At 55.8% G+C, this 17,130-nt stretch overlaps 6 protein-coding genes across 6 annotated transcripts; 3 read left to right on the top strand and 3 right to left on the bottom strand.

Annotated features, from left to right (window-relative positions):
- Positions 1-38: 38 nt before the first annotated feature.
- On the bottom strand, positions 39-2,702 carry JCM15063_000039 (fungal specific transcription factor domain-containing protein; the record flags this gene model as incomplete). Its single annotated transcript, XM_076680904.1, has 11 exons — positions 39-191; positions 274-582; positions 654-907; positions 979-1,103; positions 1,168-1,302; positions 1,367-1,391; positions 1,468-1,624; positions 1,693-1,930; positions 2,096-2,272; positions 2,342-2,467; positions 2,536-2,702. 11 exons carry the CDS (start codon positions 2,700-2,702, stop codon positions 39-41), a joined length of 1,866 nt encoding a protein of 621 aa, XP_076531982.1.
- Positions 2,703-3,764: 1,062 nt separating this feature from the next.
- On the bottom strand, positions 3,765-5,693 carry JCM15063_000038 (uncharacterized protein; the record flags this gene model as incomplete). The annotated part of the gene is made up of 7 exons (XM_076680903.1): positions 3,765-4,627; positions 4,693-4,832; positions 4,899-4,984; positions 5,048-5,187; positions 5,281-5,350; positions 5,414-5,449; positions 5,511-5,693. The coding sequence occupies 7 exons, from the start codon at positions 5,691-5,693 to the stop codon at positions 3,765-3,767; spliced, it is 1,518 nt and encodes a 505-aa protein (XP_076531981.1).
- An 880-nt stretch (positions 5,694-6,573) lies between these two features.
- On the top strand, positions 6,574-8,831 carry JCM15063_000037 (uncharacterized protein; the record flags this gene model as incomplete). Its single annotated transcript, XM_076680902.1, has 8 exons — positions 6,574-6,768; positions 6,828-6,899; positions 6,960-7,037; positions 7,098-7,410; positions 7,478-7,736; positions 7,803-8,218; positions 8,288-8,451; positions 8,535-8,831. 8 exons carry the CDS (start codon positions 6,574-6,576, stop codon positions 8,829-8,831), a joined length of 1,794 nt encoding a protein of 597 aa, XP_076531980.1.
- Positions 8,832-9,916: 1,085 nt separating this feature from the next.
- Positions 9,917-11,260, top strand: JCM15063_000036 (D-mandelate dehydrogenase-like dehydrogenase; the record flags this gene model as incomplete). The annotated part of the gene is made up of 5 exons (XM_076680901.1): positions 9,917-10,065; positions 10,169-10,710; positions 10,783-10,988; positions 11,061-11,180; positions 11,252-11,260. The coding sequence occupies 5 exons, from the start codon at positions 9,917-9,919 to the stop codon at positions 11,258-11,260; spliced, it is 1,026 nt and encodes a 341-aa protein (XP_076531979.1).
- A 3,442-nt stretch (positions 11,261-14,702) lies between these two features.
- JCM15063_000035 (uncharacterized protein) lies at positions 14,703-15,179 on the bottom strand (the record flags this gene model as incomplete). Its single annotated transcript, XM_076680900.1, has 1 exon — positions 14,703-15,179. The coding sequence occupies one exon, from the start codon at positions 15,177-15,179 to the stop codon at positions 14,703-14,705; it is 477 nt and encodes a 158-aa protein (XP_076531978.1).
- A 578-nt stretch (positions 15,180-15,757) lies between these two features.
- JCM15063_000034 (uncharacterized protein) lies at positions 15,758-16,888 on the top strand (the record flags this gene model as incomplete). The annotated part of the gene is made up of 5 exons (XM_076680899.1): positions 15,758-15,850; positions 15,914-15,992; positions 16,078-16,100; positions 16,172-16,790; positions 16,872-16,888. 5 exons carry the CDS (start codon positions 15,758-15,760, stop codon positions 16,886-16,888), a joined length of 831 nt encoding a protein of 276 aa, XP_076531977.1.
- Between the last annotated feature and the right edge of the window lie 242 nt (positions 16,889-17,130).

Here is a 17,130-nt window from a genome sequence, read left to right as displayed (position 1 = left end):
TGGCCAAACTGTCCCGGCTCGTTGCATCCTATCGCGAGCTAGCCGTCGTGCAACCACGCCCATCCGTTGTTGTCCAACCCCGGCAGTAGCGTCGCCCAATAGCCTTCGTCCATCGCAGGCATGCCCGCTAACGGATCAAACGTCAGGGGGTCGAAACCAGCTTGCTGTAATTCGGGCACGATCTCCAATCCCTACATGACGCACATCGTCATCCATGGTGACGCTTGGGTCAGTGACTGCGGCACGAATCGACAGCGAGGGGCGTTGGCTTACCGTCGCTCCCAAGACGCTCTCGAACGGATTGTTGTAGACCGGCACTTGTTCGACGTTCCTCTCTGCTTGATCCTGTCGCTGATCCTGCTGGTGCTCGTCGGTCGCTGGCGGAAAGCCGGGCGAAGGCGCGCGCGTTGGGGGAACAGAGGTGCTGACCGACAGCGAGCGTATAACGACGCGGTAGAATCGCTCGATGTAAGCCGTTACGCACGTCTCGTCACCTTTTTTCGCACCGCTACATGCGTCGTACACGGTGATCAACCATCCCATCACTGTCACCTGTGTCTGGTGATCAAACAAAGGAAACCACTGTAGTCACTCCAACGGTTGGACAGTCAGCCCCTTCCTTGACTCATGGGGAGTGAGTCTGGTCACTTTACCTTGACGAACGATTCGGCTAGCCTGAACAGCAATACGGCCGGTGCGTCCTGCATCTTGGCCATGAGGTCGCTCCCAACGACTTGGCAGCTGCACTCGACAATCTCGGCCGTCGCCGCGATCCAGGCACTCAGCGCGATCGGGTCCTTCGCCCCAGCGCAATCGAGGTAGCCGCCCTGCACGCGTTGATTCATCCACAACCACGACATTGTCTGCTGCAGGTACGCACGATACGCGCCATCACCCGTGGGCGCAACTGCATACACGCGAAAAAGGAATTAGACGCTCGAATGGACTCGGATTCTCGAGGTGATTCGAGGGGCTCACGTGGTGGCAAGAACTTTGTGCGGGCTTCAGCGAGCATTCGATTTGCGTGACTGACAAGGCTTCTGGCGGCTTGCGGGGATCGGGACGCGCGCAGAGCGTCGCAAACGATTTTGACGTTGCCCATCCTGCAGAGTCAGATCACAACAATGAGCCCTGTGCCGCATTGGAGGGGATAAGACTGAAATGTACTCGACCGATAGCAGCAAAAGGCGGTCTTCCGGACAGCCGTAGAGGGTGGTGTCAAGCAGCCACTGGTCGAGATTGAACCCGACCAGATCGCCGCACATGTTGGGAACGTGCACCCCTTCGGCATCATTCTCGAGACTTGAGAACGAGAAAGTGTCAGGTCTGAGCGATTCTGACGCGAATTTAGGCCGACGGCACGTACTAGTTGCGACAGGTTCGTTCAAAGCCTGCAACGATCGACCGCATAATATCAGCTCAGCTCAGCTCTTTCGCCCCACGCGAAGTCCAGCGTGAAAGTCCTACATGTCAGATTGAACCAGGTGCGTTCCCGGTCGAGCACGGTCCACGCTTCATGCGGATCATTCGGCAACGGAGTTGTTCGCCTCTCGTGCAGCTTGAGGCTGAAAGCGAGCCGGATGGCGAACCCAATCTTGAGCCACCCAGTCCCGTCGCTCGGAGCCTGTACTCAATTAGAAGCAGCTCAGCTTTACCGTTCGGACGGACGAACTGCGCCAATACCGCTCTCACCTTCCAAAAGACGAGGATACAAATCGACTGTATGAGCTCTATCCCGCCTTTGCATTCGGCCATACCCCGGCCCACCTGGCGCTCTGCCTCTGCGAGCAGGAGAGGGTACAGGTCGGGGCGACAGTATTTTGATGAGACGGCGAGTACGGCGTTGTGAAGGGTCGTCCGCCGGAGTGAAGAAACCGTGTGGAGACGAATGTCGAGAAGTTTGATGCACGGGTTGAGGTCGGAGTAGAATCTGTGAGCAGAGAACCGATCGCAATCAGGGCTTGTACGAGCGGTGACTAGTGGACAATGTCACAACTTGCACGTCGAACAGGCGTTGAGCCTCTACCGCGCTCAGAATCACTGCGAGAACGGACACGAGCGTCAGCGCCACCGGCTCGACAACTCTCGAGATGACACAATGTAGCACTTGCTCAGGTCTATCGGATCGGGGCTGAGGGTCGCAGTGCCGCTTTGAGACTGGACCAGCTGGCTCGCCCTGCACTCGGCCGCATTGACGACATCTTCGATCGAGTGCACGACAGCACTCTCGGACGCGGGGGAAGCATCAGAAGGGGTACCGACTTGCCTCAAGCTTGAAAAACATGAGTGTCAGTCTCGCAGGATCAAGCGATTTAGTTGTTTGGCAAGGTGATCGACTGACTTTGAAACTGTGGCTGCGGCAGGGACGGCCAGGGGACCTGACGGTGGGCCCGAGAGATTGCTCGTACTTGGGATCAGCGGGGACAAACTCGGATCAACCGGGTTCGGCAGCTGGAATGGGATGGTCCTGTCAATGTCATAATCCAACGTGAGCGAATCGTTCGATTTGACACTTTGATCGGATGAAGCGCTCACGATGTAGCCTTGCGTCCGGGCGGGCGCGACTTGACAAATTGACAAGCCAGGTCTTGAGAGGGTAAGGCAGAGATGATCAGCATTCGTTGCCAACTTCGACGCGAAAGATCATCGTGGCTGACTGAGTCGGGTGCACCGAGTGCAGCGGCTCCCATCGGAGGACTCATCTGAACGCTTGCATCTGACCTATAGATCGTCCGCTCGAGAGTAAGCACCACTCTTGACGGGTGTTGACAGCAGGATCGGATCAAATGCGGGGAGTGTTGCCTACCTTGATCGCTCGGCAGGCGGTGCAAGCTCGCTGCCTGGCCGGTTTGGTGTCACCCACCTGAGACGACGGGGAACGTCTCGTTGGCTGCACGGCTTGGAGAGCCTCCATCGAGAGATTGGCAGGCCCACTTGGCGGAACCAGACGCCGCGTCTACTTGCTGAACGGCGACACGGGCGAATCACAGACTGACTTGGCTATGCACAGTGGTCAATGTCGGTAGGCTCGCGAATGAGAGGAAGCGGTCCACCACGGAGTAGGCGATGAGACACGCGTATGTCTTCTACTTCTTTCAGCCGATCCGGCCCCTGCAGCTGCGAAGCACTGCATTATGCATATTCGGGATACTCTTGCCTGACGCAACTGGATCAATCAAAGTGAAAAAAAGACCGTCTTGTGCGGATAAATCTCGTCTGCATCAGCATGCTTGCGGAAAGATACCGCTCCTCAAGCTCTTGGCCCTCGTTTCTCATCAGAAACTGCAATGACCGCCCAGCCTTCGAATTCACACCGAGATGGCGGAAAACCTTTACCTAACAAGAACCACAAGGTTCTGAATAGCGCAAGTTCAGATAGTGTTTCGCTACCATTTCGAAACATGACTCTTCCCCTCTTGCTCGATCAGCGCGGCTTCAAAGGAACCGCACGACAACTGTTCATTGAGTTGGCTATCGACGACTCTGCAGTGATTGTCAATGTCAGCAAATTGCTTATTCTCGACTTGATACGCGCGAATTCAAGATGCCAGTGAGCGCATCGAGGACACGTTTCTCACGAGAAAATCCAATCAGCGATCTCCTTGCACAGATGAAACATGTTTGACAGTAAAGAGAAAACGGAAAACTACAGACCGAGCCTTCAAAGATAGCAAAAGCAACAAAAGTAAGAATCCCGAATACAAGCGCTGCGTGACGGAGTAACCGATAAATCGGGACGAATCACCTCACTCGACAGAACCCATCTAGATCGAGTAGATGAAGGCAGGGTGGCGCGAACCGAGAACGGCGGGTGCGTCTTCGTCATCCCTCACCTCGGCGAGGCGGTGGTCTCGCTTTCCCGCACGTCGCGCACGGTTCTCCCAGATCAAGTACGTGAGGGTCGTCGCAGTGATACTCCAACACAGGATCGAGAATCCAATGTTGATGCTGTTGCCCGTGTAGTAGTTCGGCCCGTCGTGAGGGAGGTAGGACCACGTGGCGATGATGGCGCCAAACTGTCCGAAACCCGGCACAATGCCCGAAGCGATTCCGCGTTCAGTGTCGGTGGCGGCATTGTTGGCGGCCCAAGCGAGGAAGAAGGGGCCAAGAGGGAAAGCACCGAGGATGCACAGGAACGCGCCAGCGTAGCGAGCGTGGATGTCGGGTAGGTTCGTGGCGACGAAAGTGACATATCCCGCGAGGGCAAAGGGGGACGAGCAGAGCATGACGAATCCGCGACGGTCGATCCGGTTGGAAAGGTAGGCGAGGCCGAGTGACCAGAAGAAGGCGACGACGTAAGGCGGGACCGTGCGGAGCTGAACCTGCACTGTCGGCAGGCCCGGGTAAAGAGCCCTGATGATGGTCGGGAGGAAGAGGCTGACACCTTGGACCGAGACGTTGGTGGCAAGGTACCCAAACGCACAAAGCCACGTGGGGAGTGCCGTGAAAGCGGAAAATGTGAGCCTCCTCTGCGTCTCCTTGCTGATCGGGGCGGGGGCGGGACCGGTCCGAGCGACGAGGCGTTCGACAGCGAGGGTGCGCTCTTCGGGGGTGAGGAACCAAGCGGTTTGCGGGTCAGACGGAACGAGAAAGTAGGACGCAATCCCGATCACGATGGTGATCAAACCTAAAAGGTTGCGATTGAAGGTTGAGCATATCTCGGCTGACTAGGTTCCGATTGTTGTCACTCACCCTCGAACAGGAAGATGTTCCTCCACGCGAGGCCGACACCACGGATAGGCCCAATCGAGATGAAGCCCGAGGCAAGCAGTCCGCCGAATCCACCGGCAAGGGAAGCGGCCGAGACGAGAATACCGATTCGGAACACGAGTCTAAGTAGTGTGAAAAGATGTGTCAGCGATGGCGGCGGTGGCAAAGTGCAAGTCAAGATGACCTACTCGGCACGAGTGTAGAAGCGGGACAGGACGAGCGACAATGCAGGTAGAACTCCCCCCTCGGCCAAGCCCAACAAGATCCGGACAGCCTGCACAGGATGTAGGAGTTAGCGATTGGATGGAATAGGCTTATAGGCCTCGCAAACACTTACCACGAACTGTCCGAAGTTGTGAATGAAACCTGTTGCAAGGCAGACAGCCCCAAAGAGGACAATCTGCAGGGCGACCCATCGCTTGGCTCCAAGCGCACGACAGACAATGTTGGACGGGATCTCCCACAACGCGTAAAAGACTGAATGCAGAGCGGTGGTGATCAGCTATGGAGATAGGATGGGGACAACCGACTATGGAGATAGGATGGGGACAACCGAATCGTTCCGCTTACTGTAGAAGACTGTGAGCGAGATATTGTACTGGTACCCGACTAGCTTGAGGTCGTTGGTGAGTCCGGCGACCTGGGCAATAGGTGATCATGGGTCAGAACCTGGAAGGGTACGATGCAATAGCCACCAACTCACCCTAGCATTGCCGACATTCGCCCGGTCGATGAAAGTCTGCAAAGTGCGACGAGATCAGCCAGACTCCCTTCAGGAGAAGCAGGTCGAAACAACGGACAATGAGGTAGATCAGGAAGAACAGTGGCTGGATTACCCAGTCAATCTTGCGAACGAGGGCTTTGGTAGCGGCCGCGTTCAGATCGACAACCGGGTTAGCCTCGAGTGAGTGAGCTTCTCCCTTGTCCTCGAGGTGCTCGAACTGATAAGCCTCTGCCTTTTCGAGAACAGCGTTGGGTGGCATGCTGGACAGTGGAGAAGTTTTTTCGGATGTCTCGGGGTAGACTATGGCGATAGAACACGGCGGAGCTTGCAGACTCTGCGGAGTATGTGGAGTGCGGGGTATGGAACAAGGAAGGAAAGCGGACGATTAGCCTGGAGAAGAGTCTCGAGTCCGGGGACACTGCACTTCTTATTGTCTCAGGTCCCGCTTCTTCCCTCAATGCACAAGTGGGAAGGCCCCTTTGAGCTTCTGGGCAATGTGATTGGCTCCTGGGAACCCAGATCGCTTCATCGAAAGACCGGCTGCACTGGCCCCCGCATGAAGTCAAGGCTGGGAGCCCTTGCAGCTCGTCCGGTGGGGGCTGAACGTCGGCAGAACAAGCGACCGCTGCGCCCAGACCACCCGTGACTGATTGTTGCCTAATTATACATCGAAGCAGCTGCCGCACCTCAAGGCGGTCCATCGTATCGTTGTAATTTGCCAATCTTATCATTTCTACTGCATCTTGTATGCTTGTTTCCTGGCTGCCCATCATCGAGTCGAGCTTTACCGTGCTTTCACCGTATTGAGCGAGAGTCAAGAGAACCGAGGAACCGCAGCGATCACACCGGGGAAAGTGTTTGTTCGGTTGTGCCGCCGGCCGGCAGTCGCGGCCGGATTTTTTTGATGAAAGGTGATTCACATTTTGGCCCCCACCGTACGGGCTGCTTTGTGCCGACTTTGTGCCGACAAGCGGGGGTCAGTTCCGCCGGTGTTTCGTTGAAGCGTACCGGATGGCCAGGAGGACCTACAGCACCCCAAGGACAGCTCGTGCCACGCGTTCCAACCGCAGTACTTGCGCGTTCTGTTCAACTCCACAACAGCGGCCCCCTTCTTGTGACCTACCAATCGCACCTCAATCATGGCGAACGACAAGAACGAACTCGCGCCGCGCCTCTTCACAGCCTCAAACATCCTGCTCCAGACTTTGGTCGACGCGGGGATCACTCACGCGTTCGTCAACCTCGGGTCGGACCACCCCTCCTTGCTCGAGGCGTTCGTGCAGAGGCAGAAAGATGGCAAGAAATCGCCCGAGATCATCACCAGCCCAAACGAGGTAAGAGTTGGTGAAATGTCGAGTTTGGAATTGGCGTGCTGATTCTCCAAGCGCTGCAGATGGTTGCTCTCTCGTGCGCGCAAGGATACGCCCAGGTGACGGGAAAGCCCGCCGCAGTGATCGTGCACGTTGTAAGTAATTCGTGAGCAACGTATCCTGAGCGTTATTAACCGCTTTGTCCCGGCTGGCAGGATTGCGGAACCCAAGCTCTCGCTGGCGCAGTTCACAACGTCAGCACCTGCCGCACTCCAGTCCTGATCTACGCAGGCGTGAGCACATACTCCCCTTCGCGCAAACTCGCAACCTAGTTGACCCCCGTTCGATTGTAGGCCTCACCTTTCACCCAAGACAACGAGCTCGCCGGCAGTCGTAACGAATTCATTCACTACCTTCAAAACGCCGTCGACCAACCTCAGATCGTCCGTCAATACATGCGCCATGTCGCTGAAATTCGAACGGGCAAAAACCTGCAGCAGGTCGCGTTGCGTGCACTTCAATACGCGAACAGCGAGCCAAAGGGACCGGTCTACTTGTGGGCCATGCGCGAGATTACAGAAGAGCACTTGATCGAGGAGGAGGTGCCCGACGTGCGGACGACCGAGCTGTGGTCACCGATCGAGCTGTCACCGCTCAACAAGACCTGTAAGCGCTTGGTCAATCATTGGTCAAATTCTCCCTGCTTTCGAGACTGAACGTCCTCGCTCTACAGCTGTGGCCCGTATCGCCACCGCCCTTGCCAAAGCCACCAAGCCGCTGATTGTCACCACTTACGCCGGCCGCAACCACGCCGCCGTCGAAGCACTTACTCGACTTGTCGAACTCACAGCCACACCAGTGTTCTCTTCGTGCGTTTCTACCGTCAACATCCCGTTCAACCACTACGCCCACGCCGGAGTCTCTTTCGGCCAGCACAACCCCCTCGTAGAGGAGGCAGATTTCATCCTCATCCTCGACAGTGACGTACCCTGGTAAGCAGCCTCGATCAGACTTGCACCCTCGCCGTGTTCACGTGGAGTTGACATTGTCTTTTGCAGGGTCCCGATGCACACCAAGCCCAACCCAGCGGCGCAGATCTTCCACATCGACTGCGACCCGCTCAAGGACAGGATGGCGTTCCACGCTTTCCCCGCCCAACTCCGCGCCAAAGCCGACGCTGCCATCGCCCTCGAGCAGATCACAGACTATCTCACAGCAAACTCGTCCATTCTCTCGACCGATGCCGTCAACGCTCGCCGCGAGGCTCTCGTCGCCAAACGCGCGGACCTCGATAGAGGATTGGTCGAGCTCGAATCGGCCAAGGGCGAATTGACGGCGCCAGTCATTGTTGGAGCGTTGCGCAAGGCGAGCGAGGGAATGCGAACGCTCGTCTGCAACGAGGCAATCTCGAACTACCCTCATGTCTGGAACCACTTTAAGCCTACTCAGCCCGGAACATGTCTGTCATCTGGAGGTAAGTGTTTTGATCTGATCTGTGACTGCTCTGGGGCGCATACTGACTTTTTTGGGTGCACTGCTGTAGCCTCCTCTCTCGGCTGGGCTTTGGGCGCCGCAATCGGAGCCAAGCTCGCCGGTGACGTCTTCCCCGAGCACGCCAAGGACCTCATTGCCGTCGTTGTTGGTGATGGATCGTTTGTGTTTGGTGTGCCCAGTGCGGCCTACTGGATGGCTCGCCGATACAACACCGTAAGCACCTTGCTCTTTCCAAAAGTCGCGCTCAACCTGGGTCTCTCGGGAAGTTGACGACCGTCGAACGTTCGTCTTTGTAGCCGTATCTCACTATCGTGCTCAACAACGGAGGATGGAAATCTCCCAAGCTCTCCATGCTCGGCGTTCACCCTAATGGAGTCGGCTCGCGCGCCCCTCCGCAGGACCTCAATGTCAGTTTCGGGCCGGAGGACGGGCTCAACCCTGACTATGGAGGAATTGCGACTGCGGCGGGTGGAGCGTGGAGCAGGAAAGTGCGTGGAGTGGAGCAGGTCGAGGAGGCCATGCGGGAAGCTGTGCGAGTGGTGACGCAAGAGAAGAGATGCGCCCTGTTGGATTGCTGGCTTGAGCGGTTCTGAACAGACCAGTGTTCTACCATTTGTTAGGTCTGTAAAAGGGGAATGAATTGTAGTAATTCCGTGACTTTGCGCGCGCGCGAGGCAAGCCGACGTTATTGTCTAGCTGCGCTGAAGGAAGGTCAACAGGTCTGTCGAGAGTCGCGTCAACACGGCTGGCTCATCACAGACAGTGTCTATCTCTACGCCGCAGCTGCGCACCGTCAGGGCTCACGATGAGCTGCTGAATCAATATTCAGCTTCTCGCAACAAACTAAATCAAGCCATCCAACAGCTCCAACTTGATCTTTTTGACCTACTTGGCGCCTAGCAGCTAGGGACATCAAGTTCTCGGTCTCTTTCGTCATGACGGTCGATAGAGGCGGCGAAGGTAGGTCAGCATCAACGCTTCCTCACTTGGATTCGCAGCTTTAGTTTTCGCTTGGGTGACCACTCAGATCGGTTCAGCAGGATCGCCCAACAAATTTCTATTAGTCGATCTGGTATGACTGATTCGATGCAATCATGTCGATGCAGCTTCAAGGTGGCTCGAGAGAACGAGATTCTCTCGTGCTCGAGCCGCGATCGCCTGCAATCGCATCACGTGCTCATCTACTGCCCCACTGCGCGATATCATTGACCCGCCTCTGCGTCTCTCGGCACATCTCGGCACGGCAACTTTGGCACGACAGTCTCGGCCGTTTCTCGGGTGGAGGGTCTTGAGGATCAAGCTGACGAGAAATCGCAAGGCACAATTGTAATCAGAATAAGAATGAGAATTTTAAATTAGACAAGTAATCGTTGTCAACATTTTCGAAAGGTTGCTCTCTCTCAGAGACTCGTGGCAAGAAACACTTCACAATTTGAGTGCTCGCCAGCCAAGCAACTGCGGCCCACACACATCACGTTCCGCGCGGGGCAGCATCAAAGATCAGCCGCGGCGAAATTGTCCCGACATTGTTCCGACAATCGGCCGCAAGCCCAATGCGTGTTTGCCCCACCACCGGCAGCGCGAGGCTGCCGAAACGACACCTCGTCTGCCTTGTTGCTCGCCTCGATTGCTGCAACCCTCCGCTTGATCAGCGCTTAACACAATCTCAGCCCACACCATGTCTTCCGCCCGTCCCCGCGTGCTCCTCCTCGGCGAACCGCCGCTGTACCAGACTGAGCAGTGGGAAGAATTCCAACGCAACTTTGACGTGGTCGCCGACACGAGTCGGACCAGGGACGAGTTTGTAGAGGCGCTCCGAGCCAACAAGTCAGTTTCTAAACCTCCCCTTGACTCGCGCGAATGTCGAGCTCGAATTGTGCTGACTACCCCCTCTCCTTCCTTTCCCCTTGTTCTCGTCCTTGGTCGATAGGTTTGGCGACTTTGCGGCAATCCTCAAACCAGCAGTCGAATCGGGCAACACGCCCTCACCCTGGAATACCGAATTGGTCTCGCTTCTCCCTTCGTCTGTGCGTCTGTTTGCGGCGGGTGGAGCCGGCTACGACTATGCCGACGTTCCCGCACTCAAGGCGCGTGGTATTCAATTCACCAACTCGCGCGGTGCGGGCGACACGGCCACTTCGGACCTTGCCCTGTTTCTGATTCTGGCCACCTTCCGCCTCACATCACTCGCCGAGTGGGCCGCACGAACGGGCGATCCGGAAACCTTTGACCGAGTGCACAACGAAATCACGAAACTTGGGGTGAACCCAAGAGGCAAAATTCTCGGATGCGTTGGACTTGGAGCGATTCAGAAGGAGGTGGCGAGGAAAGCTGGCAAGGCTGGGTTGGGGATGAAGATCAAGTACTACGACGTCATGCGCGCGAGTGCCGAAGTGGAGGAACGCCTTGGAGCTGAATTTGTAGGCGACCTGCTCGAGCTCGCGGGACAAGCAGACTGCATTTCGCTCTCAGGTGAGCTCTTTGACGAACTCGCCCCTCGTCGATTCCGTTACTGACCTGTCCTCTGGAACCCTCGATGTGTAGTGCCTTATATGAAGTCGACTCATCACCTCGTCGATGCCTCTTTCTTGGCTGCGATGCGGCCCGGCACGCGCATCGTCAACACGGCCCGCGGAGCCGTCATCGATGAGAAAGCTCTCATCTCGGCACTTCAATCGGGCCACCTGATCAGCGCTGGTCTCGACGTGCACTACAATGAGCCAAAAGTCGCCCCCGAGCTGATTGCCATGGTGAGCACATTTCGCTACGCAGCAACGACGGCTATGGGTACTATCGCTGACGATCCTGTTGAGTAACTGCAGCGCAATGTGACGCTCACAGCTCACATTGGTGGTGTCGCGCGCGAGACCTACTATGAGTTTGAGAGGATCTCGATGACCAACATTGACAACCTGCTCCGGCTCAATGAGGCGCTCTTGACGGTGAGTAAACCGCTCTCATGTAAACAGACCTTCTTTGGCTGACCTGTCCGCTTTGTTTCTTGACCGAACAGCCCGTGTAGAATACATGCTCATGTAATCTTATCTCATACGTGTTGGGAGTGTCAGGGCGCAAACAAGTCAGGACGCGACTGGCAGAGAGTCGACCTCCATACTCTTGCTCCGCATGTACTTCTCAGGATGTGGGCTCTTCATAATCATGTACAGAGGCTAGAGCTTTCAATACGGTATTAACGGTTGCAGCTCGCTCACTTCTAAGGGCAGACACATTGCAGAATGATCAAGCGGATTCTTCTTCAGACAATCAGACAACCGACAGATATATTATAGCAACCGCAACAGACAGACTCCACAGACAGATTCAAGATAGAGTGACCAGGAATCCCAAACCGGAAAACACGCGGTCAATCAAGCATTCCTTCCTTTCCTCCTTGTCTCGCCTTCCGCCCGAGCGCGATGCCTTGCCGAGACTCTTGAAAGTGGAGGATACGAGATGGTCGGGTCGTCTGATTGCGCACTTGTCAAGAGTTTCACATCTCAGCTCGGGCTTGTTGATGGGCTTGGATCCCTCGGGACGGACGTTTCACCGCTTGACCTCGAGGAGTCAAGTGCCTCTTCCTCCTGAACCCCCTCTTCTTTTCCTCCAGCGACTTCGAGGGTGTCTTCGCCCAAGAGAGTTAATGCGAGACTCGACGAGTGGCGCCTATTCTCTTTTCGCTTTTTCTTCGTGGGCGCCAAAGACCTGAGGGCCGCTTCTTGCTCTTCAGCTCACAGCTCGATTTCTCGATTCAACCAAGTCAGATGACATAGAGTATAGAATGGCTGCTTACAGCTGAGAGTTCCGCTTGTCCGCGGTTCGCTTTTTTGCGGTCGCGCGTTCGGCTTCAGTTCCCTGCGGCTCGGCTTCTTGAGCGGTAGTTTTGGCTTCCATGGCATCGATGAGGGCGAGAAAGTCCTGCGCCCTGGCGAGAGTACGCGGAAATAGGACGCGAAAGCGGGACGGGTCCTTGTGATGCGCCACGGCTCGAATGAACCGGCGTGCGCCATCTGAACGGTCTGAGCTGGTCGTGCGCCGATCAGCCGCTCCTTCAACAACTCCATTTGATCGATGTCCGTCGCCGTTTGAGCTTGAAGGCATGCTGCTGTGTCGGAGCGGCGAAGGAAACAGATTGACGCTTCGCTCGCTGAGCGGGATTCCGGTGAGATCTCTTTGTCTGTGACAAGGTGCAGGGAGGAGACAAAGAGCTTCGACTGCGGGGGAGAACAAGGCGAGCGACGGACGGTCGGACGACGCAGAGGCCCCCTTGATCAGTGCTCTTCTCTTCTACTCCCATGATCCCATGATCCCGATGTCAGACTCTCCCATGACAGACTCGCACACCAAGACTGCTCTACATGCCATGAGGAGAAGCCGGAGTGGCTAGGCGCACCGGTCGCGGAAGATCAAGAGCAGGGCGCCGGCACCTCCAACCCGAGCAGCCGCGCGACTCAGCGGCAGTTGAACAGCTCGGATTGCCTCAGGACGGACTCATCCGATCCATTTGACACGACATCGCAGAAAGCGAGGCGAGCGAGGCGCAAGGCGAGCGAGTTGGCTGGCGGCTCGGCCAACTGACAAGCCCAAGAGAATCTTCGATGTGCCAAACGATCTCGCACGTTTGTCAAGCATCGTGGACGAGATCGATCAACAGAAATGTGCCGCATTACAGTATGCAATATGAGATGCAAAAGTCAATTTTTGAACGATACTTTTCCCGCGGGCATGCACGCCTCGTCGCTCATTGCCTCTCGGCTCGTCTTTCAGCTTGCGCTTGCAGACGTTCTTGGCTCCGCTTTCTCGCGGGAATCTCGTGAAAAGGCTTGTCGAACTGGTCGGGCTTGTTGAAGAGCTTGGACCCCTCGTGAGTACCTTCCAGGGCGTCTTCATCGGCAAAAGAGACTCGCTCGAATCGGACTGCGAGAGATTCAGTAGCCTCATTGCTTACACCTGAAGAGGCAATCCCAAATGACGTTGCGAATCGTGGGCCCCGCTGGAAGGTTGAGCAATGAAGCTGCTGAATCCCTCGCACTCCCTTTCGACCGAGTTTCTTTTGACTGGCAAGCCGATGAAGACGCCTTCGAAGGAGCTTCCGAGAGATACACGCTTTCGAACAAGCCCGGCCAGTCCGACAGGCCTTTTCACGAGATCCTCGCCAAAAAGCCGAGGCAAGAACGTCTGCAAGCGCAGGCTGAAAGACGAGCCGAGAGCCAACAAGCCATGCAGCGAGCGAGGCAGGACTATGCTCGAGCTGGGGAAGTATGGGACTTTGACAACCGAGTCAGATGGCATACAGTAGATGAGAATGAATGCGTACTGTTCAGGCGAGATCGTTATTTGCGATGCTTTTTTGTGTCCAGCCTGCGTTCCCATCCGATGGGCGTCTTGTGCTGTCGTCGCGTCTTCGCATTCAACAAGGTCAAGAAGAAGTCGTGCCCGGGTGAGACTACGTGGAAAGAGGACGCAAAGGTGGGACTTGCACTAGGTGATTACGGAGCTAGAAGGAACCGCCGTGCGCCTTGTAAGTAATCCATGCTGTTCGTGCAAGGGCCAGCCACACCGCCAGCGACTTCATTTGATCGACAACTGTCGCTGTTGGAGCAAGAAGGCATGCTGCTGAGCCAAAGCGGTGACGAGCACCAGATCGAAGCTTTGCTCGCCGAACAGGAACCGGTAGATGAAAGGCGATTCACGGATGCGACCCCTTTCGAAGAAGGGGAGGGGGATCGCGCTGTCGAGGACAAGTTGCCGCGATGGAACAAAGAGAGTGTGGAATGGAGAAGAACAAGGGGAGTCATGGCCGGACGTACGGACGCCGCAGAGGCCCCCTCGAGAAGATCTCAGAATCCTTCTTCTACACAGACGGGAACCCCTCCTTGTCCGACATCTGCCCTGACTTTATGTGGAAAATTGCTTCAGCCGTGGGGTGAGAGCGGCATAGTAGTATTCGAGGTGTTCAGGGTAAAGTGTCAAGTGCCAACTGTCGAGATGACAAAGTCTCGACGTCTCGCCTCTGCCACTCGTTTCACGATCGTCGCACTTATCTCAGAAGCAGAATCTTGTCGCCGGTCTCAGGCGCGTAAGAGAGCAAAGATGAGTTGAAGATTTGCGAGCGTTGCGAAAGCACGGTTGGCAGGTCAAAAGGAATTCTACGGATGAGATGTTCCAGATCTTTTGTTTCCCGTCGGCATTAGCGCGCTCTTGTCCGGACTTGCATAGTCCTGTACTATGCAGGATAACCTGACCCCGGTCCATGCAGTAGATCGAGTAAGCCGCAGAGTCGGATCGATTTGTTGGAGTGATGCACCGGTGAGCATGTTTCTGTCGAGGAGTTCTGGGTCGGCTAATGCAACAGGTGTTGACGATTGTGCCAGAAACTAGCGAGCTGTTTGCGCTGTTGAGCAAGGGGAAAAAGGCGAATGAGCAGGGCAATCGAAAGACAGAAGAGTCGCGAAAACTGATGTACCTCAGACTCCTAGCCCTTGACGAACGCGTTCGGTCCACTCTTCAACGTGATCGACCCGCGCCATTTGACCCTGACCGCGGTCACGTTCGTTCAAGAGTTGATCTACGGCGGTGTTCGCGTGTTCGATTTTGCCGAGAATCTCGTTTGCGAGTTCGACTGCTTGCTCCCGCGTAAGTTGATCGACGAGTTTGTCATCACGTTGGAGAGTTTCGAGTGTAATGCGAGGTGAATTTGGATCTTGATCTGGTTTGACCAGCTGAAACTCGGTTGAAGCGAACAATGTAGGATGGTGTTTCAGGGTTTCGACATCGTTCAACAAAGCTCCGAGGGACAAGGTCGGTGCAGGTCGAGATCGGTTGGTTGATTGAGAGAGAAAGTTGGGTGACGAAGGTCTCGATTGAATACTCGGCGAAGGAGAACTCGAGCGGTCATTGAGCGGAGTGCGCGCGCGTGGAGGTGGTGGAGGAGGTGCGATCATTGAGACGTGAACAATCGTATGTACTGTAGGCGGTGTAGGAAGATCGCAGGATTGGATCGGAACTCTGTCGAAGGATGACGACGTGTCACTGCCTTGGGGGAGATTTCTTTTTTTTTCCTGTTGCTCTCGGCTACATATCTCGTGAAAACATAGACTACATTAGCAAAGACTACGGAAGAGGTGGGCGCGACCAAAGGTGCAAGCTGATTAGATCGAGATCCCTCGACTGTCGAGTGGTTTCGTCAGAGGAGGCTGTCGCTTGGATTCGCTGAGACCGATCAGAGTGAGCGAATGCGAGAGGAGAAGCGCGGTACCCCAGACTGTGTCCCCAGAGTTCAGACAAGGCGCGCGAATTCCCGAAAAACCGAGTGACGTGCACGATTCTTTCACCGAGTCGAACCTCCTTTTCCTCGGCGCGCGGCCTCTGCTCTGCTCTCTCTCTCTTTCTTTCCCATACCCGTCGCATCCCAACACGTGAGCCCTGTCGGACCCTGCCACGTCACTCGTGCACGCACTCACGCTTTGTCTCGTCGCTGCAGTCTCTCCCCCACACCACACCACTCAACACACCTTTGACCATGTCGACTACCAAGATTGTCTCGCAAGCTCCCCCTCCCCCCAACCCCTTCTCGCCCGAGAACAAGGGATTCGCGATCGACTTTGAGGGTCAAGTGAGTCGACTTTCGATTGCCCAGTTATCTGTCGATCGCATGCTGATCGCGCATCGTTGACAGGTCGTCGTCGTCACCGGTGGTAACCGTGGTCTCGGACTCGGTATCTCGGAGGCTCTCCTCAACGCCAACGCTACCGTCGGTACGTCATACCATTCTGTCGTCGTCATTGACCTCTCCTGACCTCTCTTGAACCGGCTCGGTGTCTTTTTATTGCCATTGTTTAGCCATGATCTACAACTCGGCCAAGGTACGCTCGAACCTCTTTTGGTCGCATTTGCAGGAGCAACAGCTGACGTGTTTTCCCACTCGGACAAATAGGACGCCGAACAAGTCGCTGCCGACCTCGCCAAGAAGTACAATGGCAAGGTTCAAGCCTACCAGTGCAACGTCGGAGACTCGGACAAGGTCAAGTCGACCTTTGCCCAAATCGAGAAGGACCTCGGACCTATCCACGCCGTCGCCGCCAACTCGGGTATCTCGGTCGTCAAGCCCGCGCTCGAGCTCACCGCCGACGACTTCAAGAAGGTCTTTGACGTCAACGTCCTCGGTGTGTTCAACACGGCTCAAGCCGCCGCTAACCTTTGGATCAAGCGCGGTCAACAAGGTTCGATCGTCGTCGTGTCGTCCATGTCGGACACGATCGTCAACTCGCCCATCACCCAAGTCTTCTACAACTCGTCCAAGGGTGCCGTGTCGAACCTCTCGCGCTGCCTCGCGGCCGAGTGGGCGCCTCACGGCATTCGCGTCAACAACTTGAACCCTGGATTCATCAAGACGGACCAGACGAGCCACATGGACGCGAACCTCCGTGCGAACCAGTGCAAGGAAGTTCCCCTCGGCCGCTTCTCCGAGGTGTACGAGCAGGCCGCTCCTGCCGTGTTCCTCCTCTCCAAGTACTCGTCGTACACGACCGGTTCCTCGAACTACGTTGACGGAGGTGAGTTTTGCGGGACTTGAGAATCTTTGTCTCTCGCACTCTCTTTCTTTTTCCTCTTGCTCACACCTGCTTTCTCTATAGGCTACCTCATTTGGTGAGAGATTCGTGCACTAGGCTAGTGTCTTTGCAAGTGCTTTTTCGGGATCCCTTGGGCAAATTCTGTATATAGAAACTGAGTCACCTGGTTTCTCTCGGTTCTCTCTCTCTTCGTTTTTTGAAATCAAACCTTCAGTACCCTCTAGTGATATCGCTGTCAGGATTCTCAAAAGCAAAGGGATTGCGAGCAAGCGAGACCAAGATGGAAGCAACAACAAGGACAGAGACCCCCAAGGAACAGCAG

Source organism: Sporobolomyces koalae (assembly GCF_050403365.1).
Source record: "Sporobolomyces koalae JCM15063 DNA, S_koalae_JCM15063T_v1_ctg48, whole genome shotgun sequence".
Taxonomy (NCBI): domain Eukaryota; kingdom Fungi; phylum Basidiomycota; class Microbotryomycetes; order Sporidiobolales; family Sporidiobolaceae; genus Sporobolomyces; species Sporobolomyces koalae.
Note: the sequence above shows the minus strand (reverse complement) of the source record. Positions and strands in the feature narration are given on the sequence as shown.